General features: G+C 40.5%; 1 protein-coding gene and 1 long non-coding RNA gene across 4 annotated transcripts in view; one reads left to right on the top strand and one right to left on the bottom strand.

The window, feature by feature from the left end:
- ACYP2 (acylphosphatase 2) overlaps positions 1 to 13,916 on the top strand; it is a 91,740-nt gene extending 77,824 nt beyond the window's left edge. For 2 of the 3 annotated variants that reach the window (XM_081100742.1, XM_081100741.1), the window contains one exon: positions 10,854 to 13,006. In XM_081100742.1, coding sequence (XP_080956868.1) covers positions 10,854 to 10,968 — 115 coding nt within the window. In that variant the 3' untranslated portion in view covers positions 10,969 to 13,006. Of the gene's footprint in view, positions 1 to 10,853 lie in introns of all 3 variants that reach the window. The other variant, XM_081100740.1, reaches the window with a different exon arrangement.
- On the bottom strand, positions 134 to 27,011 carry LOC308525869. Its single transcript, XR_013996492.1, has 5 exons — positions 26,356 to 27,011; positions 25,276 to 25,388; positions 7,135 to 7,332; positions 6,959 to 7,050; positions 134 to 2,800 (listed from the first exon to the last, which is right to left on the bottom strand). It is a non-coding gene; the product is annotated as an uncharacterized lncRNA (long non-coding RNA).
- Between the last annotated feature and the right edge of the window lie 532 nt (positions 27,012 to 27,543).

Below are 27,543 nucleotides of genomic sequence, written 5' to 3'. Positions count from 1 at the left end.
ATCCTTCCCTTTCACTTTGTCACCTCCCATTAGACAGGCGATTTGAATATTTGGATGATGCCTTTTTATGTCTGAGATTCATCAAGCTGTTAATAAATTAGATTTCTTTATGAAAAACAACAGTTTTAATTCAGTCAATAAGCACACACTATTCAAATTTTTATTAGGGTGACAACAGTACACTCAATTTTTGTTTTAAAAGTATAGGCAGAAACACATTTATTGGGATTTAGCAATGACTTTTTTTTTAACCACCTGCCAAAAAATCATTAATATTAGAAAGATACTTTTTTCTTCATCTTCTATTTTGTTGTCTGCTTTTATAAAAGAAGGAAATAAACTGGCATGGGTTTTTATGAGTACAAAAAGAAAACCATTTTGATAAGAAATGGCTATTTTCTGAATCTCTATTTGTATTACAGATGGAAATTAATGAGAATATAACACATTAATACTGAAAAAAATTCAGAGTATAATATTCAAGTACCAGTTGCAGGTGACCACGTATGAACTGAAACATTACAATGGCATTCTTACCTCCTTTCGTGAGCCTCTCTATGAACTGAGGCCTGAATTCAAAGATAAAATACCCTCTCCAGGGGAAAGGAGATGCTAAAAAGAGTAATTTTTTAAAAACCCTGGGAGGTTGAAAAGATAAGCCATTTCCCTAACGTTGAGACATACCCAGGAAGGGGAGTTTCCCCTTGACTATTCTGACTTCTTGTCAAATATGTAAAGGCATGCTGAACGCCTCACCTTCATGGTTATCAACCGGTAGTGCAGGATGCTCCCTCACAGATGACCCCTTTAAGACACAGCCCAACAGTCTTTGGCACATTAAAAAATTTTCTTTGGATTTTCCACTGGGTGAATCTTTTTTTTCTAGTGGTTCTTGTGTCATTAGTTACCTCTGCATTATGCCTTCAAATTATTCTTTTGATTCTGTACAAATTATTTTCAAAGTGGCTGTCAGAGAGATGCTTTATGAATGTCTGTAAAGCCTGTGCATGCACCTGTCTGCCCTGCTTCCGCTAGCCTGGCCCGGCCTGGGCGCCACCCTCCTCCCCCAGCAGCCACAGAAAAGCGCTGCCCGGCCTCCCCCAGCACAGCGGAGCCCCAGGGTTGCTCAGCTGAGTGGTCCAGTCTGAACAGCTCTTAGTCCCCAAGTTCAAAGCTGTAGCCCGGATGGCGGCCTGAAGATACATGTTTTTATGACCTCAGGGTGATGCATGCCTCACTGCGATGGAAAAAGTGTCTAGGAAAGTCGGTTGTGAAGCAAAACTCCATAAATAAATTTCTGTCCCTCTTCCCAATCATTTTTATCCCTCTTCCCAATAATTTCGTGTATAAAATCAGAGAAACAGTATCAGCAAGAAGGAAAAAAAGTAACCTCACAGCTTTATATGTTTATAGCTGTCTTTGTTGCCAAGAGGATTTAAAGTGATTTGTAAGGATACGTAAAACTGTAACAGGAGGTGCATTTAAAAGTGAAAAAGGATTTAAAAACAACCACCCAAGGGTGAGGGATAAAACAGAGCCAGGAACAGGGCTTTTTAAAAAGTCTAAAATAATGACCTCTGCTCAGGGTGGGACACACGTTGGCTCTAAACTATCTGGTGGCCCTCTATCAGCTAATGGCATCACCCCCAAAACTCAATTTGCTTATGAGCATTTGGGAAGGAGGTGGAAGAGGTCAGGGTGAGGGCGGAAAATACAGGGGAGTCTGGCCAACTCCTTTTCATTTGGCTTCCTGTGGGAGCAGATTCTAACACATCTGGAATAGAAAACATCTTAAACTGTGTGTCCTTAAAGCAGTCTTCCTCAAATACTGTTCTCCTGAGACAAGGCGCCCGTAAATCCTGGAAGGCACTGGATTCAGAATCGAGGTGGGCGTGGCTTGCCAAGAACAGAACCTTACAGCTGCTTAGTGCCTCTCCTCTGCTTCAGAGCCGGACAGCTGAAGAGACTGATGTGTTCATGCTGCCTCCGGTTGTCCACGTCCCCTCACTCCTGGAACCATTCTAACCCGGCTGGCACCCCCACCCCATCACTGCACTGAAGCTGACCCTGCCAAGGTCTGCCAAGCACTTTCAGTTCATTTTCACTGGGGTCTCAGCAGCAGTTGGAAGCTGGCTGCTCCCTCCTTTAGGTACTGCACCATTAGTTTTCCTGACGCCTCACTCCGTGGTTCCTCTCCCTCTTCCCTGGTCATTCTCTCCACCTGCGCTCTGTCTGCTTCTGCTTTCCTACCTGACCCTTCGGTGGTGGTTCCTTGGGATTTCTGTTCTCATGCTGAAAAGAACTCAAGGTCTGACAGAGTCCATAAAGGTGTTGCTATGATACAGTCCAGCAAAAAAAAACCAAACACATTTCTAATCTTCTGTGTACCATAGTGTAGATTCAAGAAGTTCTGGCGAAGTGAATAATGACAGTGGTAGATATGGTGGCGTACTGTCTTGCTCAACCTCTGTTCCAAGCTCTTCCTGGTACCTTCCTTTCACTGCAGACTTTGGAGAGCTAGGAGCTGTTTTCCTGATTTCCCTTGCAGCTAAAGTCTTCAAATGCTATTTAGGCTTCATCCATCAGAAGTCCTCCTGTGACATTGGGAACTGAGGTGGGGAGAGAAGCAGCAGTGCTTGAGTCCTCCATTTAGTTGGCGTGAGGATTTAGCAGACATTACGTGGAGCCAACAAGTCTGGTGGGGGCTTCTTGCTGCCTGGACTGCAGTTAGGGTAGCATGTTCATCAATGCAGTGATCTGGGTGGCAGCCTCCTGATTCCCAGCAGTTCCCCGAGTGGGCCTATCAGAAAAAAATTGTCTAAGGCTTACACACACAGATTACAGGGTGTTGTTCAGGGAGGTTCTGGGTATTGTCTAGAGCAGCGGTTCTCAACCTGTGGGTCGCGACCCCTTTGGAGGTCGAACGGCCCTTTCACAGGGGTCGCCTAAGACCATCGGAAAACACATATATAATTACATATTGTTTTTGTGATTAATCACTATGCTTTAATTATGTTCAATTTGTAATAATGAAATTGGGGGTCACCACAACATGAGGAGCTGTATTAAAGGGTCGCCACATTAGGAAGGTTGAGAACCACTGGTCTAGGGAATGCTCAGGAACTTTCAGATTCTAGTGGATGTGCTGCATCTATTAGCAAGTTGAGTTTAGCATTCCTGATTGTATGTGTTTATATACAGTTATGTACACGTGTGTGTGTGTGTATACGTACATATATACATACTTACAATCTGAACCAGACATAACATCCTCTAGGTTCCCTCATTAGTTAATGCACTAAATTATAAAGTCTTTGACCCATATCATATTTGCGTGAGAATCCCAATGTTAACATTTGGTACTTCAGCAGCCAATTCTACAGAGTTGCTCCAACAGGCCCAATATAAATCTGTTCTCCCAGCGCTTCCAGTGATTTTGTAAGGACCTACTTCCTTATGTTGAATTCCATTTGGAAATAGCTAGGGTGGCTTTCATTACCTGCACCCCGACTGATACAAGGACAAAAAATTATTGAGTGTTTACAATTTTCTAGATAGTGTTAAACACTTTACACAGATGATCTCACTGAATCTTCATAACAACTCTATGAGGTTGGCAACATAATCTCTGTTGTACAGATGAGGCTCTGAATTTATGGAATTTGCCCACCAGTTAAGAAGTGGTAGCTGGATTCATAGCCAAGCAGAATGATCTTAGAGGCTACTTACATGACCACTGTGCCAACATCTAATTTCTTTCCGCTTCATAAATAACGCGTAAAGAAGAGTGGGTCTGTCACCTTGCTGGCCTGGAAACTGGTGTGTGGCAGAAATCTAGAGCTTTCGGTCATCCTTCTCCCCTTCTTCTCTGCCCCCCAGCCCTTGGACTCAGTTGCTGGTTCTCAGAATCCTGGGCATAACTCCTGCCTGGAGGCAGCTCTTCTAGACTCTCTCAGCTCAAGGCTCATGACATGCCATTTCCCACTGTAGCTAAGAAGTAGCTCTGCGAAGGCCCAGAGGTATTCCTAGTGGAATTGCACCACAAGTGTGTGACTTTGATTAAGAGTCACAGAGTCTGCAAAACAGGGTGCCCACTAACACAGGCAAAGGCAGAGAACAGTTACACTGTAATAACTGCTATTAAGGGCCTACTGTGTGTCAGACATTGCCTTAGGCAATTTACACACATTCTCTTTAATCCTTTCAATAATGCAGTGAAGTATTATCCCCATTTTAAAGATGAGGAATCTGGTCTCAGGTTAGTGATGGGTGTCCTGTGATTCCCTTGATAATCACTGAAGTCTTTACTTATTGTGGGCTATTATCTGACAGAAATTTTAGACATCATATCCAAATACCATTAAATGCTTATTTGGATAAAGTATATGGTCTTATTTGCCCACATGTAACTGAATAAGAAAACTTGCTAAAGAACGTAGAATAGCAAAGATATTATGTACTATCCTTCCATTATTATTTTTAAATATATTTTATTGATTTTTTTACAGAGAGGAAGGGAGAGGGATAGAGAGTTAGAAACATCGATCAGCTGCCTCCTGCACACTTTCTACTGGGTACGTGCCCGCAACCAAGTTACATGCCCTTGACCAGAATTGAACCTGGGGCCCTTGAGTCTGCAGGCCGATGCTCTATCCCCTGAGCCAAACCAGTTAGGGCTATCCTTCCATTATTAATGCTAGCTTGAAAGCTTGAAATGGGCAGGCAACTGAGTATTTTCTGGCATGCACCACATTAGCTTTTATTCTTTAGCTCTCATTCTACTGTCTGCCTTCTCGCTCTGCTCCACATTTATACCTCCACTGCAGAGATGTCCGAAAGGATTATGCTGCCCCACTTTAGTCCCAGGAAATAGAACTGCTATGAATTATTAATAGTGGCTTTCTAGTGCTTTAATTTCACCTCTTTGTTTCAGAGGAGAATATTAGATGGAATTTTTATATCGCCTCAGGAGCTTATTACATTTTGTAGGAGACACTAACTGACTTGAATTACAGAAAAGATAGTCTTATGTTGATTTCCACTTCTACATGTGATGGATTCCCCATGTAGTCCACTCCCGATAGCCTTGCTCATTGATGGGCTAATAGGGCAGTTTTCCAATTGAGCTTTTCAGAGCCTTTGGGATTCCCCAGAGGTGCTCGAGGTACAGCTGGGGAGATTCTGCACCCCACCTCCCAACCATTCCTTTACTTCAGAGAAGCAATTCACTTCCACTATAAACATTAAGCTTTTGTCCAAGATTATGTTGGAAGAAAGGATTCTTCTCTTTAAAAAGCTTAAAAATCCTGAATTAATACAACAAATACAATAGTAGGTGTTTGTGCATCTTTGGGATAATAAGAAAAGTGTCTAAGGATTTGTATTTGATAATAACTACAATATGTCTGAGCATATACAACCACCCGGGCACTGAACTTGACTGAGCAGGCAGCATGTCACGTGACTGGGTCTGTGGGCCGGAATGGGCCTCCTCTGGTGGAGTAATACTCACTCTGAACTCTGGGTGAAGTCATTATCATGCTTGTTTATATACTGAGTCAACTGACATGCACAAATACAGTAAAATTTGGGGGCTGGCAAAAATAAATGAACCAGTTCTATGAATAACTTGGTTCATATTCTTATATTCAGGTTGTTAGGTCAGATCTATAGGCCTCCAACTCCCTTTAAGAGGATGAATACCGTTATTACTTGTGTTATTTTGTAGAGGATTGTCATGAGTAAATGATCACTTTTTGTAATAACAGCAACTATTTCTTTACCTTTCAAAGAATGTGGAAAAAACACACAGAGAAGGGTTTTGTTTCATAAGAGGTGAGATCAGAGTTAAAGGTCGTGCTCAGGGTTCCTTTCTGGTGTGGACTGTGTAGAAACGTTCCCTCTTTCCATGTTTGGAAGCAGGCAGGCAGGTGACAAATATTCATTCAGTATATATTATTTTTTTTAAATATATTTTATTGATTTTTCACAGAGAGGAAGGGAGAGAGATAGAGTTAGAAACATCGATGAGAGAGAAACATCGATCAGCTGCCTCCTGCACACCCTCCCACTGGGGATGTGCCCGCAACCCAGGTACATGCCCTTGACCGGAATCGAACCTGGGACCCTTCATTCCACAGGCCGACGCTTTATCCGCTGAGCCAAACCGGTTTCGGCTCAGTATATATTATTGAGTGCCCACCATCACTGGGCATAGTGGTAAATATAGGGGATAAATAGTGAATAAGACTCCAACCCTGCCTTAGAACTTATATTCTAATGTGGAATGGGCACATAGCGAATACATACACAGAGCAATTACAGAATGTGATCATGCCCATGATGCACTCAACAGGTTTGGGGGGGTGGTCCTTTTAGATAGGGGCTGTCTAAGAAGGGCCTCTGGGAGGCAGAAGCCTGAGTGCATTTTAGAAGGCCGCAGCTGGCCTCTGCCGACTGCCACGGCCACAAATGAGTGGCACTTACTGCACTTGATAGCTAAATGTGTGCCATCTGCACCAGAGAATTAAAATGCTGGGGGCGCCCTGAGGGGCCAATATAGTTGGCGACTGCCTGAATAGGAACAGAAAAACACAGCACAGTAAATTTATTAAATGCGTACATTTTTCCTTCATTTATCAGGACTGTGTTTTATTCATTTCTTTCATGCAAAGATGGCCTGAAGGACTTAAAAGTAATATATGCAAGATCTCTGTCCTTCAGCATGCTCTAAAATATTGTTTTCGCAACTGTGGAGAATCCTCATCACACATGTGAGAAATGCATCTATAATGAAAGTCCTTCTTATATTATTACTGTACAAGTGGTAAAGGAATAAAATAGACTTTCTAAAAATTGGTTTAATTTTTAAAATCTCTACATAACATTTAACATATATTAAAGAGAGAACATAGTTATTAAGTAATAAGACTTCTGTCAATAGAATTTTCCAACTTACATTGGTATTCTTTCATTTTTATTAGTTGAGCTTTCTTATTTTTTTGTTCTTTTAAAGCCAGTCAGTGGGTCGTGTTTCTTAAGTAAAAATATCTGAAAGATACATGCAGACAAAGCAGATTCAGATTTACAGTAGAAATACTAGACCTCAGTCTCTTCCGAGCAAGTCTGACTCACCCATCTGTTCAGCCATCCATTCAATATTTATTGAGTCCACTAAACCTATAGGTAGAACATGCTGGAGCCAGAGTGGTGTATTACGGCCCTGCGGGCTGGCCCCCCGGCTGGGTGAATGCTGCTAATGTTCTTTCTCTGCGTAGTTACTGTGGCAATTTTCTGGGAGGCATGTAAATAGCCAACATGTGGTTAGATGGCCTAAAATAAAGAGCAATTTGAAATTAGTCAATGTGATACCAACGGACTGACAGGATGAATTCAGGAAAAATACAAAAAGTGGTTTACCTGGGAACCCCAAAGAAAAGAAAAACTTCTATCACCAGGGAAGTTCAGTAAGGCATCTGTTTACAATATAAGAGATCACTAGTTTCTTTATGTACCAGTTTAAGAACATTATGATTAAGAAGCATCTTGTTCAAAACAGCAAGAAAGCCCTAACCGGTTTGGCTCAGTGGATAGAGCGTCGGCCTGTGAACTGAAAGGTCCCGGGTTCGATTCTGGTCAAGGGCATGTACCTTGGTTGCCGGCACATCCCCAGTAGGGGGCATGCAGGAGGCAGCTGATCGATGTTTCTCTCTCATCAATGTTTCTAACTCTCTATCCCTCTCCCTTCTTCTCTGTAAAAAAATCAATAAAATATATATATTAAAGAAACAAAAAACAAAACAGCAAGAAAAATAGAATAGAATATGTCTAAGCATAAACTTAACAAGAAATATACAGGACCTGAATTAAGCAAAGCACAAAATCTAAATAAAAACCATTTAAAAATTTTACTTTTTTTAAATATATATTTTATTGATTTTTACAGAGAGAAAGGGAGAGGGACAGAGAGTCAGAAACATCGATGAGAGAGAAACACTGATTAGCTGCCTCCTGCACACCCCTTACTGGGGATGTGCCCGCAACCAAGGTACATGCCCTTGACCGGAATCAAACCCAGGACCCTTCAGTCCCCAGGCCGATGCTCTATCCACTGAGGCAAACTGATCAGGGCAAGTTTTACATTTTTAAATTAGTTAATTTTATCAGTATTCTTCCTCTGTTTATTGGTTTCCTGTCATACTTGAATTAGAATTTCCATTCTAAGATTTGAAAAATTCAATAGTATTTTCTTTAAAACTTGGCTCAAATGCCTTTGCTATCACAGAGATGTCCCTGACTAGAAGTTAGCCCCCCAACTCCTCTCTCCCTTTAGATAAAAATCACATCCTGCCTTATTATGTTATTTTTATTATTCTCCAAAGTCTTCTAGTAGCTTATAAGTAGCCAAGGGAAGAAACTCCACTTTGAATATCTATGTATGTACTCCAGTACATAGAATATGCCTTGCATTCAGTGCTACTTAAATACTTATGTAATTGAATTAACTGGTACTGTTTGACTGTGTATATATCTAGTCCTCACTAATTAGATATAAATGTATGTGAAAATTTGTGATGTTATTTTTTGCTTTGAAAAACTGTTCTGCCCTCTCTAGACCTGAGCCACACCCATTAAGAGCAGCACATGAGACTGGGGTCCTAGGGCTTGCCAAGTGACTGGTGACCAGAATACCAACGTGAGTAGGCAGGTCAGGCAAAGTGGTTCCTAGCACCAGGGGTGGCAAGTGTGGAGCCATAGCACCAAGTGGCATGAGCACATGCACACAAACACACACAGTGTAAGTGGAGCTGAATCACCTAACAGCACGACCATTCTGCCCCCAACAGTGGCATAGATTCCGCCTTGGTCATAGGTCTGACTGGTGAAGCTTTGGTGATGTCAAAGACCAGCTGCATATAGGTAGGTAGACAGGCTCTCAGCTAGTTAAATACATTGAGTTATCAGCTCAGATGGGTTAGTCCATTGCAGCCCCTATGCCCTTTATCCATACTGGTTCCATTTCCTCTCTTCATTCTCTTGAGCCCATTCAAGTATGGCTTTCAATCCACCAAAACTGCTCTGGTCAAGGCAATCAGTGGCCTCTGGGTTGCTAAATGCAGTGGTCAATTCTCAGTCCTCACCTTACTTGACCTGCAAGCAGCACTGACCCCCCTCACGATTCACTGTTCCCAGATGCTTCATTTGGCTCTCAGGACACGATGCTCTCCCAGCTTTTCTCCTACCTCACTGGGTGGTTCTTCCTGAGCTCTTACCACTGAGCAAAACTAAGGTGCAGTCCTCAGGCTGCTTCCTTTTTCTACTCATATTCATCTTCTTGGCGATCCCATCCAATCTTACAGCTTTCAATTCTATTTGCAGACAAATTCCAAATTTTATCTTCTCCGGCCAGACTCATAGATCCAATTGCATACTCAACATCTCATTCAGCTAACAGACATCTCAGACTTCCATTCCAAAACTGAACTCCCACTCTTCCCCCAAATCTTCTCTTCTCACAGCCTCTCCATTCCAGGAGATGACAGCTATCCAACTAGTTTTTAAAACAAATAACCCTAATACCATGGGTGGACTAAAGGAAATGGGATATGTAAAGAACTTAGCATACTGCTGAGCAGTCAATGCACAATAAATGGTAGCTTCTATTTCTGGCTTTTCTTTTCTAGAAGGTTTCAAGAGGAGATTGGACTTATAAAATTGAAGTTATCAGCTCCTTTTCATAATAACTAAATTTTATTCTTAGACACATGCAATTTCCATTTTAAGATTTCAATTAAATGAATTGAAGAAAATAAAATGTGCTACTGTGCTCATGGCTTAGCTTCTGAAAAAGAAGAAAAGTCACCTTTCCCAGTAAAACTGTCACAGATAAGAACCAAAGAAAATGTTACATAGCACAATGGCAATTTGGAACATTAGAAATCTTCTCTTACCTAGCAGTAATTTTCAGCTAATCAGACAGCTTGATCCTAGAAAATATTTTAAATGCATGGTTATAGGAGATGTTAATGTGCTATTCTCAGCTGTACACAGCTCTAGTTTCACAACCTGAAAGAATTTTGGGGATATGAGGAAAGTCATGGGATGTTTTTACGAAAGCTGGGATAAGTGGCCTCATATTATTAACCTGCAGTCCCACTCACTCTGTCATCCCAACTAATTATTAAGAATTTACTAGAAACTTTCTACCTATTAACAGTAGTATCTGAGTTATCAACTACATTGCAATAAGCCTTAATTATATAGGAAGCATCTTGGGTAAGTACACAATGCATAAATTAGACATGGTATCGCTAATTTCACATTTAACTTGGCCCTTTAATATATATGGTTTGCTAATACATATGGTAAGAGATGGTTTTAGGATAAGAAACAGTGTTCATCTAATTTTAATGTTCATGGAAAATCACATTTATTCTTTTATCCATTCTCCTATCTTCCTTCACTTTCGTCCACTCCCTCCCCTATATATATATTTATATATGTCACCTACCATGTGCTGGGTAATGAGAAAAAACACTTTAACTCTTGTGTATAGCTCAACAGCTAGGTAGTAATGGCCTCAGATGTTTTAAGAGGGGGAAATAACCTCAATATGAGATCTCAGTGGTTACTGTGCTTAATTTGTTATTAGCTTTTCTTTGTCCATATTTAATTATATATTAAATTCAATGGTATTCTGATATTTCATAGTCTCTAAAATTTATTAAAATTTTGAAAAATTTATATTTTACATTACTTTTACTGAGTTACTTTTGCATATAAACTCCCATTGTGGGATCATTTTAGCTAGTCTATATATACTTTACACGCTAATTTTTGTTTATTTTTTGTAGGAAGTCCTGGCTGAGCAAGGTTGGAAGTCCCAGTTCTCGCATTGACCGCACGGACTTTTCTAATGAAAAAACCATCTCTAAACTTGACTATTCTAATTTTAGTATTCGATACTAATAGAAATGATAATATATAGACTGCATTATAGACACTACATATTCTTATGCAGTAGGGTAATAGTAGCAGGGTAGTAAGAAAAGGAACTGTTCTGAAAGCTACATTTACAGATTACTAAAAATGACACTGAAATAGTTTTACTCAGCTGTTTTTCACTAATGCAAAAATTACTATCTAAAATAAAAATGCCATTGTAAAATATTTAATATGAGTATTTAATTTAAACTTGTCTCATGGAAACTAATTCTAATGAATGTTATAGCTTACATGTTATTAGGCTGGGCTAGACATAAAATAATAAAGTTAACCATTTAAAAAGTATTTTTAGGTACTGTTATCTGATTTGAATTCTAAAACCTTCCAAAATATAAGTGTTATTAAAGTTGAGTAATTTTAATAACTCAAAAAGAACCAGTAGTTAGATATAAATGTATATGATTATTAGTATAACCCAAAAATAGTATCAAAAAAGAGTTAAGTTTTTAGGTTCTGACTAAGTGAGAACATGGTTCAGTACTTGGGTTGGCGCGCCTTAATGCATCTGTGAACTACTTTATTCTGTATAGGGAACAGATGAGCAATGGCAACTGACTGAGAACCCACAATTTCAGTTTAGCAAGCAGCATGGTTTGTATCAGCAACCCTCCATGATGGATATCCCTTTCCCAGAAGAACTGAGAGTCTCAATAAATCATACTATCCCCCAAATTTGGCCTGTCATTTGGGGATTTTCACATGTAAATGATTTTTAACAGGCAGTTTCATTTCTATACTACGGAATTACACTATTGAGAAAGGAAGACCTTTAACTCAACATTTCAAATGTTGTAGGCATATACTTGTATAGATCCTTCAATGACTTCCAACATTTTAAAAAAATGAAATCCTTCATTCAAAAGAAATTTACCTGGAATTTAATTCATAAAGAAGGTGAAAAGACACAACCGGCATGCTTGAAATGGGGCTGAGGGCCCTGGAACACTGCACATTTGGTCTCATTTTCCCTCCTGCATCTTGTCCTCCTTGGGGATGCAGGTTAGAAACCACCACTCTATCTATGGAAGAAATGCCCACTGCTGCCTCCATGGCTTAGAGAAAGAATTTGGGCCTCTCTCCTATGCCTGCTGCAAGATCAGAATTGAGAAAAGGAGATGAAGGGTGGGCTGACTTTGTTCACTTGAAAGGTTTACTCTATGGCTGATGATAATATTGATATCAAATTTACATGACAACACATTAGGGAATGACAAAGATATTTTTAAAACTTTCAATACACGTAAAGAAAAAAAGAACTTTCCTATTCCTTTATAACATCATCATCATGTTAAGTATTCTATGTGTCAAATATTATACAGGAGAATCTATTGTGATACTCATTTGAGTTTTGCTCTCCTGGTTTTACCCACTCCTGGTTCAAGGAAGGTGGACAAGTCTTTGGGTTCCCTTACCTCAGGAGGGTTTTGGTGCCAGATCCCCTGGAGACAACATTCCTTGGAAGGTTTCATTTTAAGGAGGGCATTAGGTTGTGAGTTGAGGGGAAAGACAAACAGAGGCCTTTAGCAGGTAAAAGAGAAGCCGAAGTGACAGAGCCAGAGAGACAAGAAGATTATTCAATACTTTGCAAAGGGACGAAAGGCTGTGGGTTTCCTAAGAGATGGAGACCTGCGCCTTTCTCCTCGGGGCGCCTCTGTGGGATGGTTAAACCTGAGAAGGGAGCATGTGTGGTACACGCAGAAGAGCTGGATCCCAGCCGCGGGGGCTCCCAGCCAGATTCCTATCCCCAGACGTGCCGCAAAGTATCCCGATGACAAAGGGCCATGGTGGTTTGGACAGTAGTCATGGTAACTGGTGTGGACCGGAGACTTCTCTGAATGCTCTCTCGGCATGAGGACCTTGACACGGTCGTTCTGCGAGAGGGCGCGAAACACCAGGATGGCACACTTACCTTCCCTCCCACCCACCACACAGGTGGGGCTTGAAGCGGGCTTGGCTTCATTCAGAGACAATAAAATGGGCATTTCTTGCACAGTCAAGTTTGAAAAAAAAAACACACCCTGTATGTCTTTATACATAAAAAGGCTAAGTGAGTTTGGAAAAAGATAATCTCCGATGTGACACCAATATGTCACTTTTTATTACCCTGCTATGCTCTGCGTCCCCTTCCCGGCTCAGGTTACAAGGAAATCACAACTTGCTCGCAGCAGTTAAGGTTGGTTAATGATTAATACATAACTAATTCTATTACGGGGTGAGAAGTATTGTAAATAATTATTAAAAGCAGGTGTTCATGAATGGGTAGAAAGCAAGAGAAAAAAATGGGAAAGCAATGTGTAGAGGCCAGACACATTTTAACATTAAACTTAATATGTCAAATTTCATATGGACTTAGACAAAGAAGTTTTGATTCATATGTCAAATCTGAATAATAACTGTTGATACATTTAGTTCTGTTCAAATGAGACATTTTAGAAAACAAAAATATTAAGCAAAAGGTGGGTGTCTACTTCAGTAACTATCAACCAGGAGTCTCAACATTCCACCTGTCCACACCCGTCTCTGGAAGCAACGTATCAGAATTATGGGAGTATTATTTATAAAAGCAAACTTAATTATTTTTCATATTTATATAAACATGACTGTCTTTGTTTTTACTGACTTTAAAGCAGGCATGTAGACAAGTGGAACGGAATAGAGAGCGCAGAAACAAACCCATGTGCATAAAAATAACGAAGGTGGCAAGAATACAGTGAGTGAAGACGGCCTTTTCAGTAAATGGGATCGGGAAAACGACAGACACATGCAAAAGGATGAAAATGATCACTTAAAAGCTTTTGCACAGCAAAAGAAACTAGCCACAAAACAAATCTACTGAATGGGAAAATATATTTACCAATGAAATATCTAATAAAGGGTTAATATCCAAAAGATACAAGGAACTCATACAACTTAACACCAAAAAAACCAAAACAAAACAAAAAAAAATCCAAACCATCCAAATTTAAAAATGGGCAGAGGACCTAAAAAGGAATTTCTCCAAAGAGGACATACAGATGGCCAATAAATATATGAAAAGATGCTCAACATCACTACTCATCAGGGAAATGCAAATTAAAACCACAAGGAGATATCACTTCACACCTATCAGAATATCAATAAATCAACAAATGAGTGTTGAGGATATTCAGAAAAGGTAACCCTCATGTACTATTGGTGGGAATGTAAATGGGTGTAGCCACTATGGAAAACAGTGTGGAGGTTTCTCAAAAAGTTATAAATAGAGCTAACATGACCCAGCAATTCCACTTCTGGATATTTTTTTTTAAAAAAAATCCAAATTTCTAATTTGAAAGATATATGCACCCTTATGTTTACCGCAGCATTATTTACAATACCCATATGGAAGCAAGCTCAGTACCCATCAATAGACAACTGGATAAAGAAAATGTGGTACATTTATAACAGTGGAATATTACTCTGTCATGAAAAAGAATGAAATCTTGCCATAAGACATCTTTTGAGAAGAATTCTGCCTAAAAGAAATAAATAACAAAGACACTGAATTTGTATCTGGAGTCGTATTTTCTAAATTTCTAAAATTGTTCAACGTACACCTATTTCCTATCCCCTTGATTACTTCTGTCAAGCCAGTAAATGGCTTTATCTTTAGCCATTTGCGTTGAAACAACGCATACTTTGTGAAAAGTACTATTGGAAATAGATTCTTATTTTTCATAGTGGCCCCTAGAAGGGTCCATGGTCGCTAAAATATTTCTGTACTTGACTTTCAGTTGTCTCTTGTTTCTATTTTGATGTTACCAAAAGGAAAAATAGACAAGACAAAATACAAATATATCAGTGACTTAATTAAAAAGTTTTGTAAGCACGTCTCGCAGATTTTAACCTAACATTTAGAATGATGCGAAAGAGGCAATTTTCCTTTTTCTTAACTGGTTCAAATAATTTTGAACAAAACAAATCTGATAACAATTTTTAAATTTAGAATTAAAAGCTAGTTACCGTATGATCTCCTTAGCAGGTGTTCCTATGGAAAACGCGCTTTTCTCCGAGAGAGCACGCGTGTGCTTTCTCCTGTCTGGAGGCCAGTACGCACTCTTGGTGGGATGTCCCAGATACTGCTTTCATCCTCAAACTACATTTTCCTGGCCTTAGTTTTATTTTCTACGTCGGCACAATGGACGCGACAAGTAGCAGTGAATGTAAACCTCCGCTATGACCTCCCCCTACTTTCCCATTTACAAATACTAGAAGCAGCACAGAGAGAGACGCAGTAGATTCACTGTATTGGAAATGGAGTTTCTATTTCAAAACAATTCTGAAAAGCAAGGATTAACCTCCATCACCTGGTCATTTGCAAGCATCAAAGCAGAATTTCTACTGAATTCTGGTCAGATTAATCTGGATTAAGAGCATGCTTACACAGACAATTGGCATAAAGTGGACAGACACAACATACCCTTGTTTTTTAGATGCAGTATCTATCTCAACCAGAAAAAAAAATGGAGAAGTTGTTCTACTCCTCGGGTACTATTTTCTTACGTAGCAAAAGAAAAATCAACCTTCCTGTCTTTTCTCTGATCCTAACTGCCCTTCTTTCTCCGTATTATAATTCCTAAACCACCGCGCACAGGGGAGAGGACATGGAGTGGCACAGTGGGTGGTCCCAGTACTTACAGCCGGAAGTCAAGGCCAGAGAGCTTCCTAGGTGTCTATTTATACTTTATAACTTATTTACACATCCTTTTATGTGTATGATGTATTTCATAATTTAAATAAATATTTAAGTTTCCTAGGGATCAGAATACTAGATTAGGGCAGATCAACCATTCCAAGGCCTTAGACCTGAGGAGGATACACTCTGTCAGCAAATTCAGTGTCTAACCAAACTCTCCTCATGAAAAGATGAATAAACCAGAAACAAAAATCAGCCCTGAAATTAAAAAAAAAAAAATGCCATACCCAAGGCAAATGGAACATTATCCTTTGGAATCAGGGGAAGTATGTATCTTTAACAGCTATAAGAAAAAATAAAGTTTCAGGAACGTATGCTATGTCCTCCATGGCATGTAGTAAAAGTTGATCTTTGAAAGCAGAGCAGGGAGCCACTGGGGAGAATGTGTGCAGATTAAAAGAAAATGTATGAATTAAGGAAAATTACTTGAAATATAAAAACCACATTCTGAAGAGCAGCCAACACACACATGCGATTACACACTTAGTGATGGAAACTATAGGAAACCCAAGAGGGAACAGGAAAGTTGCAATCTATCCTGGAATTAGTCACTGGCCAGTTTCATTAGTGACACAGAGCTGTGGCTGCCAACCCCAGCTGATTATCAGAATTATCTACTTAGCACAAGGCCCCGCTCCAGACCTGATAAATCAGAGTTTTTCAGGGTTTTAGTCCTTGAACCTGCATGTTTAAAAATATCCCCTGGTGATCTGGACAATCTGCAAAGCTCAGGAAACACCAGGGTAGAGAATAAATCTAAAAAGTTTATCAAAAAAGTAAAAGAACAAAGAAATGAAAATGTGTGAAAATGATTAGAGGAATGAGGGCACATATCTAACCCAGCAGTAAATCAATATTAGAAGTTCATTGGAGGGGGGGGGGGTGGGTAGGGGGGAGGGCAGAGTTAAAACAGAAGGAAAAATCACTCATGATAGAAGAAAACTTTCTTGAGTTAAAAAGCTATAAATTATACAGTGTAAAGTTCTACAGCTAAGAAGGGCTTGAGTTTTAAGCAAAAAATACTGAAAAGAGGCTCCTACATAAAGCCTGGCTAAAAAAAATAAAATTTCAAGGTAAGAACTCTCTAGCATTGACCTCAAGAAGAACCCAATGGCTGCCCAGCAAGGCTTCATTTTTTCTAAGCCATCCACGCCCCTACTCTTCTAGACAACCATTTCACACCAATTCCTCACTCGGCCACGCTTTTGCTTCCTATTTCCAGCAGAAGAGAATGCCCACACGCCTCCCCCACTGCACCTGCCTGCCTGCCTGCATCTGTGCCCAAGGACTTCCCTTACCTTCCTGCCTCTTACTGTGGATGAACCGTCCATGCTCCCGATCAAGGCAATGCCTGGATCCCACTTCCTCCAGGTCACCGCTCCTGCAGTTCTCACTCTTACATCGTCCATTTCCATTTCCCACTGAATTGCTCTTTCCCATCAGTCCACAAACATGCTATTAATGTCTCCCTCTCTGACCCCTCTAGCTACCACCACATATCTCTCCCTTTTATAGATAAACTCCTCCAAAAAGGATGTCTATACTTGCTGTAATCCAGTCACTCCGTTTTTCTGCACTGTGATGGATCTAGTAGTAAATTGGACTCTTTGTAAAAAATACAAGAAGAGACATTCTATGTCAGAGACATAATGGATTACTCTGAAAATATAAAAATCAGTTATATGTTGAAACTTTGTCATTTGCCTAACTGTATATCATCATTTTAAAAGGGAAAGAGCTTTGCATTTATGGTTGCATATAATTTAACAAATACTTTACTAAAGTAGAAAATAAAATTACCTTAATGGACCAAAATTGAGATGAATAAACGATTTAATACTAGATTTTTAGAAAATTGAGAGGACATACTGTAAATTCTCCCCATCTGTCTATGACCTCTTCCTCATCCCTCCTTCACACCAGTTTGTTTCAATTTAGCAACAATAAAACTCTTAATGGGCTCCACTAGTGCCTCCAATATGCAGTCTGAATAATACATCTGAGACCTCAGCATTCTGGGATTTAAGCTATAGCTTAACTCTGGTTTTAAAAAGAATGCCAATGCCCCATTCATTTTATTGTTTCACCATTGTTTGAAAACAGAGTGGGGGGAAAAGCATTAGCTATTTCCAAATGTCATCAAATGTGAGTGCCTCTCCATGTTTAGAGCTGTCCGTCCAGGGCACATCACAGGGCTTTAACTCGGCGGGATGTGTATACACGGGCATCGTTGCCAGCCATGAGTGCAAACTCTTTACCAATACAAGTACTAATTCGACCAGCACATCCTTTAGTAGTAAACGTTTTGAAAGATTAAAATTAACATTGTCCAAAGACAAAATGTGGGTGTTTTAAATGGTATTGGTATGATTAAATCTGTAAGCATCACTTTGAGATATGACAGAGAGATGATTTTAATGCAAATCATGTCTTTCCAACCCATAAGGTGCATTGTTTTTTAAGTGCTGGCTGTCCCTGAGTAGCTCACAACCAGACTAGGAAACAAGACATTCACAATCACAGATCTAGAGTAAAATTCCCAGGTAATAAACAAATGATGCCATGGTACTGTGGCATGTGTAGCGTTAGTCCTAACATTCAGGCCTGATACCTTACATCTTGTGCTGCCTTACATCTTGCAGGGCCTTACACGCCCATTCTCTTCCCCACTCGCTCCCACGGAGAAGATCCCCGAACCACCCTCCTTCCCGGGGACCAGATGCACCTCCTGCTCATCCCTAAATAGCGAGGTTCAGTTCCTCGCCAGCCTGCAAAATCATTTCACGAACCAATCCCATCCTCCAGTGGAAACCAGAGGTGACCTCATCCTCCTACCACTACGAAGCCTGCCGCCCACAGCCTCTGTTGTTTGTTCTGTTCTCATGTGGCCCCGCGCAGCATGGTGTCCTACACCCCTTGGCTGTGAGTATATGTTGCTAATAAACTGCAGCCAGTGTTGGGTGTCATGTGTTCTGCCACCCTCAAATTCCTCGGGCAGGAACCTCTTCCTCATCAGTGGGGTGAATAGGAGGTGGTTAGAATCGGCTATATCTCTTAATACTATAAAAGGTCCAAATCTAGAAAAAGATCCTTCTGGTGGCTGGCTATACAGGTTCAGTGAAGTAGCTTGGGATGGAGAATGGTGTGAAGGGTTTGGTTTTGCATGTGGCTTTGGTTGTATTCTGGGATTCTCTCTGAAGGAGCATACAGACAAGAAATGACAGCTAAGTAGCAACAAAGTACCGATTTCATTAACGGAACAAGGATCTAGTGACAATGGAGAACTTGAGAAAAAGCTAGATTACAGAAATGAAGTTAAGGTAGTAGGCCAAGGTGAGCCTTCTTACTTCCTATGCACCATCCCTAAGATTCTACACCCTCTTTCCAAATAGCTGTATGGTCATGAATGACAGGTCCGTCGGCTGCATCCAGCTGCAGGTAGAACAAGAGGGTGGGCATGGCCAGGCCAGCTGAGCCAGAGAGGGCAAGGGTGTGACATCCCTGAGCACTGACCTTGAATACAATGAGCCCACTCTCTAGTGAAATGTCCCAGTCAATGTCCATTTCTGACAATCTGCTGATGAGTTTGTTCTCCAGAGCAGTGCAAGTGGGTGGAGAGAGGCATAACAGAAATGCAGCAACAATTTCCTTCTAACCCAAGAACTGAGGCAAAAGTAAGTTCTTCTCCCCAAATAGGAGGGAAAGCAGTTCACCTAAGAATAACTATCTCCATAAGCTGAGTAAAACAGAAGTGAGGATGGACAGACTGTTTGGGCCAGAGCAGCCAAGCTGTGGGGCTGTGAGGTCAGTGGGGCCAGTGTCAAGACTGAGATTTATGCCCTTTGAGAGTGTGAAGTCCAAAGCCAGACGGGGCTGAGAAACTACCCGAGAGAAAATAAGCAGCTGATGAAACACATGAAGTCTTTCCTGCCTAAACAGTAAGGTCTCAGGACACTCCAGTGAGTCCATCTCCCCATAACTCTCAGTGAGCAGTTCCAGAAGCAGGAGAAAGCAGTGGCTGGCAGAGGAAGAGCAGGGACCATACAAAACAGACGGGATGCTTCTGCCATTCATTCAAGAGACAGCTACAGAGAATCTGCCAGACGCCCCCACTGTGCCTGGGGCTCGGCACACAGACGCATATGAGACCACCTCAACCTTTAAGGCTCTTATATTCCTAATGATGCTAATAGATAGCAAGTGGCTGAGTACCTACCATGTGCCAGGGAGTCTTTTTGCTTCACAAAAGCACTCTGAGGAAAGCAGGTACAGCAATTATTACCATTTACAGATGAGGAAACTAAGGTTTAGAATGATAAAAACTTGCTCAAAGCCATGCCACTAAGAAGTGGTTTCAATCCAGGGCACAGTTTAGTTATATCCCTTCATATATGAATGAGAAGCAAAGAGAATATTTAAAAAAAGGAAGCAAAATTTTAGTTCTATTTATACAGTATTCAGTTCAGAAAGAAGACTATCCTGGATTTAAGTTAAAAAAGTATAAACATTTTTTTCTTAGAGAAGGTAAAAATAAAAAGTTTAAAGAGTAGTAACCATCAGAAAAAAATCCCAAGTCTCATATTACTATATATGAATAGAAAATGATAGAAAGAAAATAGTAAGTTTAGGATATAACCCCATGAAGTATGCGCAAGATAAAATTATATGGTTTCTATATATTTTATTTTATATAACCAGAAGCAATCATTAGGGAAATAACATAGTTAGAATTACTATATTTTCCCATTAGTGAGGTTTTCTGTTCTCATCCATCAAACCACATTCCAGTTAAAGCAAAAGTCTGAAGGCAATTATTTGATCCTATTGTCTACACTATTCAGGCCCATGTGCAGAGAGGGAAACGGGAGTTGGGAGCAGATCACCTTCTTCATGAGCTTCTCAGCCTGACATTCTCACAGAGATGAACTCTGGCTTAAGATAAGGATTCATAGAAGGCTCAACAAACAAACAGAACCTAAAATATGAAAAGCAAAATGAAAAGTTTTGCAAAAGAGGCTGATGCAAAATATATGCTGATGCAAACTGCATTTTACAGGAGTTGCCTTGTTCTATGGAACTACCCCAAGAAGTTCACTAGCAAGGCCCAACTGATGCATTTAAGGAAGGGCAGTTTAACAAAGCTCTTTTGTGTGAAACTGCTCCTTTCAAAAGCACGGAGACTCAGAGAGGTCAGACTTGCCCAATCTAGGTTTCCAATACTGGAGCCCGGTTTTGTATTCATTGTGGTAACTCATTACCTGCAACAACAATGGCTCACAAGGCTCCCCCAGTGCCATGAGTTTGACTAGCCATGATCCAGATAAAGTAAGGACTATAGCTTTTCCCGTATCTATTCTCTACATAGCAAAAAAATCGCAGACATGCCAGATTTCCTCCTAATGTTGCCTATCTTCTCTTAAAACATGGGAAAATCCTATAAGATCTCTTTTCCTGAAGCTTACAATGCATTATTAAAGCCTCAGAAGTTGGTAAAGAAAGAAAGAGAAAACTGCAATCAAGTAAGTAGTTTGCTCCCAGACTTATAAGAGGATAAAAAACATGGCTAAGTTTCCAAACTCTTGAAAAGCTTATGAAAACTGAAATAATTAACTATAATTTGAAGCACATAATCTACACTAACAAAAGACAAACATGCAAATTGACTGTACCTTTGCTACACCTTAAGCCATGCCCACCAGCCAATCAGAGTGACTGTATGCAAATTAACCCAACCAAGATGGCGGCCGGCAGCCACGGAGCTGGAGCCAGTAGGAGGCTTAGTTGCCCCAATGATGGAGGAAGCCAAGCTTCCCCTGCCGGGCTGGCTCTGAGCTCCACTGAAGACAACAAAGTTTCAATTACAGAAGATAAATAAACCCCAGATACCTGCTTTCAGCCAGCCGTGGCCATGGAGCTGGAGCGAGCAGGAGGCTTCCCTCCTGCCCCTCCTGGCCGGCTCTGAGCTCCTCTCAAGGCTACAAAGTTTCAATTATAGAAGGTAAGTAAATCCCAGAATAAAAAAAAAAAGGAGAGGCTGGGAGCTTCCGTCACTGGGGGGGTGAGGGGGGTTGGCCAGCCTGAAAACAGCCCTCAGCCCCTCACCCAGACTGGCCAGGCACCCCAGTGGGGACCCCCCACCCTAAAGGGGGTGTGGCCAGCCTGAAAACGGCCATTAGCTCCTCACCCAGGCTGGCCAAACCTCCATGGGGTAAGAGTCCCCACTGGGGGGGGCTTGACCAGTCAGCATAGAGCCATCAGCCCCTCACCCAGGCTGGCCAGGCACCCCAGTGGGGACCCCCCCACCCTGATCCAAGACACCCTTCAGGGCAAACCAGCCGGCCCCCACCCATGCATCAGGCCTCTATCCTATATAATGAAAGGGTAATATGCAAACTGACCCTAACAGCAGAACGACTGGGAATGACTGGTCACTATGACACACACTGACCACCAGGGGGCAGACGCTCAATGCAGGAGCTGCCCCCTGGTGGTCAGTGCTCTCCCACAGGGGGAGCTCTGCTCAGCCACAAGCCAGGCTGACGGCTGCCAGCACAGCGGTGGTGGTGGGAGCCTCTCCCGCCTCCTCAGCAGCACTAAGGATGTCCGACTGCAGCTTAGGCCTGGTCCCCGCTGGCAATTGAACATCACCTGAGGGCTGCCGGGCTGCCAGAGGGATGTCTGACTTGCCAGCTTGGGCCCGATTCCCCAGGGAGCGGGCCTAAGCCAGCAGGTGGACATCCTCTGAGGGATCCCAGACTGCAAGAGGGCATAGGCCGGGCTGAGGAATACCCTCGAGTGCACAAATTTTTGTGCACCGGGCCTCTAGTACCATTATAATTACATTAAAGGGGGAAAGATAGATTAGAATAATATTTTAAAAGTGATGACTTGTAAAATGTTTATTTACGATACCATTAGGTATTTGAGGTGAACTAAAATAGCCCTTACTAATTAAAAGTATTGCACTTTTCTATTTAAAACTTCAACTGTGATTTCCTTTTAGGTATATATATCCTAACTTTCAGTCAAAACCTTCCTTTTTCTTTAAATGGAAGCTCAAGTTATCTCCTAACTCTTCACTTTTGTTACAGAAAGCAAGCATTATTAAATTTATCACAGATCCACCCATTCATTCATATATAAAAAAATTACCATTGTCTATTAGTTCATTAGCTTTGTCTTAAATTGTGGCACTATGTAAGGTCATGAGTCTAAGTGATTCTGTGCGCTTATTCTTGATTGCTGTTGTTTCTGTTTTACCAACCATAGAACCTAAATGCCAGCTCTAACTACTGCACACTGGCCAAAACACATTGTGTATTGTGATGTCCCACCCCCTACCCCACCATCACTGAACAGTTATCATGTTCTCCCCCATCACAGCCTTCCTGTCTTGAAAAGCTTTCATTCTCCATGGACTCATAATTTGGGCCAATTTTTGTCTTTCTTGTTATTTGCACCCACTCTCATACCATAGCGTTCCTAATCTTTCCAGTCTAGTTGACATTAGGAAGACCTCATTTAGAATTTTACACTCAATTTTTATTGCCACGATTTAACGTAAGAGGTGGAAAAACTAGATGTAGAGGCAATGAGGTCTAAGAAACAGAGAAGTGGACCCCAAAACAGGTCCTAGGTGCATCACACTCCAGCTGGATGCTCCGACAAGGGTAAGGGTGGGAGAGGGTGGTGGGAAATAATACTCACTGAGTGCCTACTTCGTGCCAGGTGCTTTACACATGTATTATTTCATATAACAACCCTACAAAATAAGTTCCTTTATCCCTACTCTTTTGGGGTCTTATTCGTTTATTTTTGTAAAGCTTAACAAGAGACATATTCAAAATCTAAAGCTCAAAGAATTTAAATCACTTGCCCAGAGCCTCAGAGTTTTAATAACAGAGCTAGGATTTAAACTAAGGTCTAACTCACAAAGTCAATAAATATTAGTTCTCCTGCCCTAGGGGAAGAAAAGCCATGGCAATTTGTACCATCAAAAGGGATCAAAGGTAGATTTTATGGGCAAACGTTGAAGAACTGAATTTCTTAGCTTAAAATGAAGTTTTAATTACCATTTTTTAAATGTGGAGATTCTCTGAGGAATTTGTTGACACAATTATTATCTGTGTCCATAAGAAAACACTTAAAAATTAAAAGTTGTGTGTATTTTGTAGACTATAAGGAAGAATTTTTCTAGGTCAGTCTCATTAATAGGGCATATTATTTGCAGGGTACTTTTCTAGGTGCAATGGATTGCAAATGAATAAACTAAAATCTCATGGCCCAGTGAGAATAGGCTAGAGTAGACAAGATGCTCAATACATGTTGTATTTCTCAATAATTAGATTATAAGATGGCCTGTAAGGAAGATGATCACAGCCTTAACCAGTTTTGCTCAGTGGATAGAGCATCGGCCTGTGGACTCAAGGGTCCCAGGTTCGATTCCAGTCAAGGGCATGTACCTTAGTTGTGGGCACATACCCAGTAGGGTGTGTGCAAGAGGCAGCTGATTGATGTTTCTCTCTCATCGATGTTTCTAACTCTCTATCCCTCTCCCTTCCTCTCTGTAAAAAAAAAAAATCAATAAAATATATTTTTTTAAAAAAAGGAAGATGATCACATAGACCTGGAATTCTTTAAATGAACAAGGAAAATAGCCTTTAAAGGTTGCTACAAGACACATACAACACACACACACATATGCGCGCACACACCATCAAAACTAGACAGCTTAAACTGGTGATTCCTAACCCTTTACTCCAACAATCTTTCATTTTGCAATGTTCCTTCCTCAAGAAGCTATATGTCTGTGGCTATTCATTCAACCAATCTTTACTACATGACCACTCTGCTAGAACTCTCCAAATTCATAAAGTATATTCAGGCTTCTTCTTTAAATCAGGTAACTATCAAAACTAGAGATTTCCAACAATGATTTTGGAGTAACTCAGGCTGACTGCATTTATATAAGTTATCTCAAAAGATTTCATAAAATCCAATTTTATTTACACGGTTATATGAACAAATGCAAATATACCCATGCACATGTTCAGCATCACATATATCAGAAGTGATCTATATGATTTATCCCAGAGATTTTTACCATTTAGGAGATAAAACACCTCATGATTATTTGTCCTGTAATGTCTCTCTCTCTCGTAAAAATCACTCAGCTTTGACTTATACCAGAAGAAAGTTCAGGGTCCCTTTTATACCTGTAATTCATTTGAACCTACCCATCTTCAAAGACAGGCAAATCTAATGCTAACATCTGTCATTCCCATTGCCCCCTACTGTGTATTTGAGTTTGATAAAATTCTTATAACCTAAGGTCATGAAATAAAAACAATATAATGTATGCACTTGAACTTTCTACAGTACTAATTATAATAGGAAGAATACTAACAGCCAACTCTTAGTGAGTGCTTACTATGTGCAAGATAAGTCTTCTGCATGTATGTAATCCTTATAACACATGTGTACCAGGCAAATAAACTATCTTTAAAAAAAGAAATTAAAGATAGCTTTGGTTTATGCTGTATCTTTGAGGTCCTTACCTGTATCACAAGTACGTCGCTGAAGAAATGACTGAAAGGAAGCTGGGGCCACCTGGGCCTCGGCTTTCCTACCAGGTCACACAGACGTACCGCTTGTTATTTCTGGCATTTTCCTACGGTTCAAAAAAAAGTGGTGACAATTTTCTGCATCTATAACATTTTGGATGAGCCATTTCCATCCTATTTTGTTTTCTCACATATGGTGTTCTAGCTCAAATAGCATTGGTATTTTTAACTTGCACAGTATCAGTAAACTACTTTGAGTTACTCTTGGCTGACAAGTATCCAAATTACCTAACACAAATGAGAAAACTGCATGTATTATGTAGGCTAGTGTGTTCACTGCCTTTCAGCTATAAATTTTCCAATAGAGTCAATATATTTTACAGATGCCCTGACCGGTTTGGCTCAATGGATAGAGCGTCGGCCTGTGGACTCAAGGGTCCCAGGTTCGATTCCGGTCAAGGGCATGTACTGTGGTTGTGGGCACATCCCCAGTAGGGGGTGTGCAGGAGGCGGCTGATCGATGTTTCTAACTCTCTATCCCTCTCCCTTCCTCTCTGTAAAAAATTAATAAAATATATTTTAAAAGTATATATATATATATATATATATATATTACAGATGGAAGAGATCACAAAGATGATGTAATCTGGCTACTTCTTTTTACCAGTGAGAATCTCTAGCAGAGAAGTTGCAGTGTCTCTCCTAGGTCAGATCCGTAGTTAGTAGGAGGAAAAAAAGTAATAGCAGTCCAGCGCTTTTTCTACATGAAAATATAAGTATTATTTTAAAATCTACATTATTTGGCAGAGGACATATCAATCATAAACAACTGGCTAGTTTTTATAATACTGTATTATCATCACTATTGAAATTTAATACTTGTGACAATTGGTTATATAATGCAGTTATGCCTCATTGCTGCTCTCAGTTATATCCTGTGTGTCTGTTTTGGACCCATATCTACATTGTGACTGTGGTAGGCACTCATTTTTAATGTTCCCTATATCCTTCAATAAATATACACACATATGAACCACATAACGGTTAGAGAGAGATTGACAAAACTATACTTACAGTTTAGACTAATACTCCAAGACTCAAAATGAAACAGAACAGCTGTCATTCTGTATGGCTGCAGGTGAGTTTGTTTTGAGAGGGAGAAAGTTGAGGAAAGTCCTCATTTCTTCTTATCAAGCAGTGGGGATTGTCCCTGATGCTGAGTCGTTTTAGGAGCTTGAGGAGATTGGTAAAGGCTGGAATAGAAATTAGAGGGAATGATGAGATCGTTGACTAAGCCTTAAGACATGTGGTAAAATATGCCAATCAAATTGCTCAATAAAAATAGTAGTTAATAATGACCAAGGAGTGACGAGGTGTCTGGCACTCCTTTCAATACTCTGATGGTAGTAAATCATCGACACCTCACAACAACCACAAGCACTGACCCCATTGTGTGGGTGAGGAAATTGAGGGGCACAGAAGTTTGATCATCTGCCCAAGAAAACCAGCTCCTGAGTGGTGGAGCCAGGGCATATGCCCCTATTCACAATATAGTGATCAGGATAAAACCAGGTAAGTAGAGTTGGCCCTCCCTATCCTCAGGTTTCTAGCCCCAGAATTCAACCAATTGCAAATAAAAAATACTACATTTTTGCTGATGTGCACTGTGTATTTAGGCCATGATGTTTGCATCTGTACTGAACATGTACAGACTTTTTTCCTTGTCATTATTCCCTAAACAATACAGTATAACTATTTACATAGCATTTACATTGTATTAGGTATTATAAATAATCTAGAGGTGATTTAAAGTATATAGGAGGATATGTGGGGTTATTTGCAAATATAATGCCATTTTATATAAGGAACTTACTTGAATATCCTCAGATTTGGGTGTGGGGGGTGGGGTGAGGGAAGTCCTGGAACCAATTCTCCAGGGGAATTGAGGATGACTGTATGCCGTGTTTAAAACAGTCTTCATTTTTATTTACCCACCCACCCCGTAGTCCCCCAAACACACACATACTAGTATGTAACCACACATTCCCACACACTCAGGTCTTACTTCCATTCATATACTCTTCTTCCTCATAGAACTTAAGCTCACATATGTACAAGGAGTCCTAGGGCCAACCTCCACTCTCCCACATTTCTTCTAGGTAAACGTAAAGACAAACTAATAGACTCTGGGTTACAAAACACACGCGCACACACAGCCCAACACATAGCAGAATTCAACTCAGTAAGGATTTTTCTTCTCCC

Source organism: Myotis nattereri (genome assembly GCF_964212035.1).
Source record: "Myotis nattereri genome assembly, chromosome: 10".
Classification (NCBI taxonomy): Eukaryota; Metazoa; Chordata; class Mammalia; order Chiroptera; family Vespertilionidae; genus Myotis; species Myotis nattereri.
This window is presented reverse-complemented; position numbering and strand designations above follow the sequence as displayed.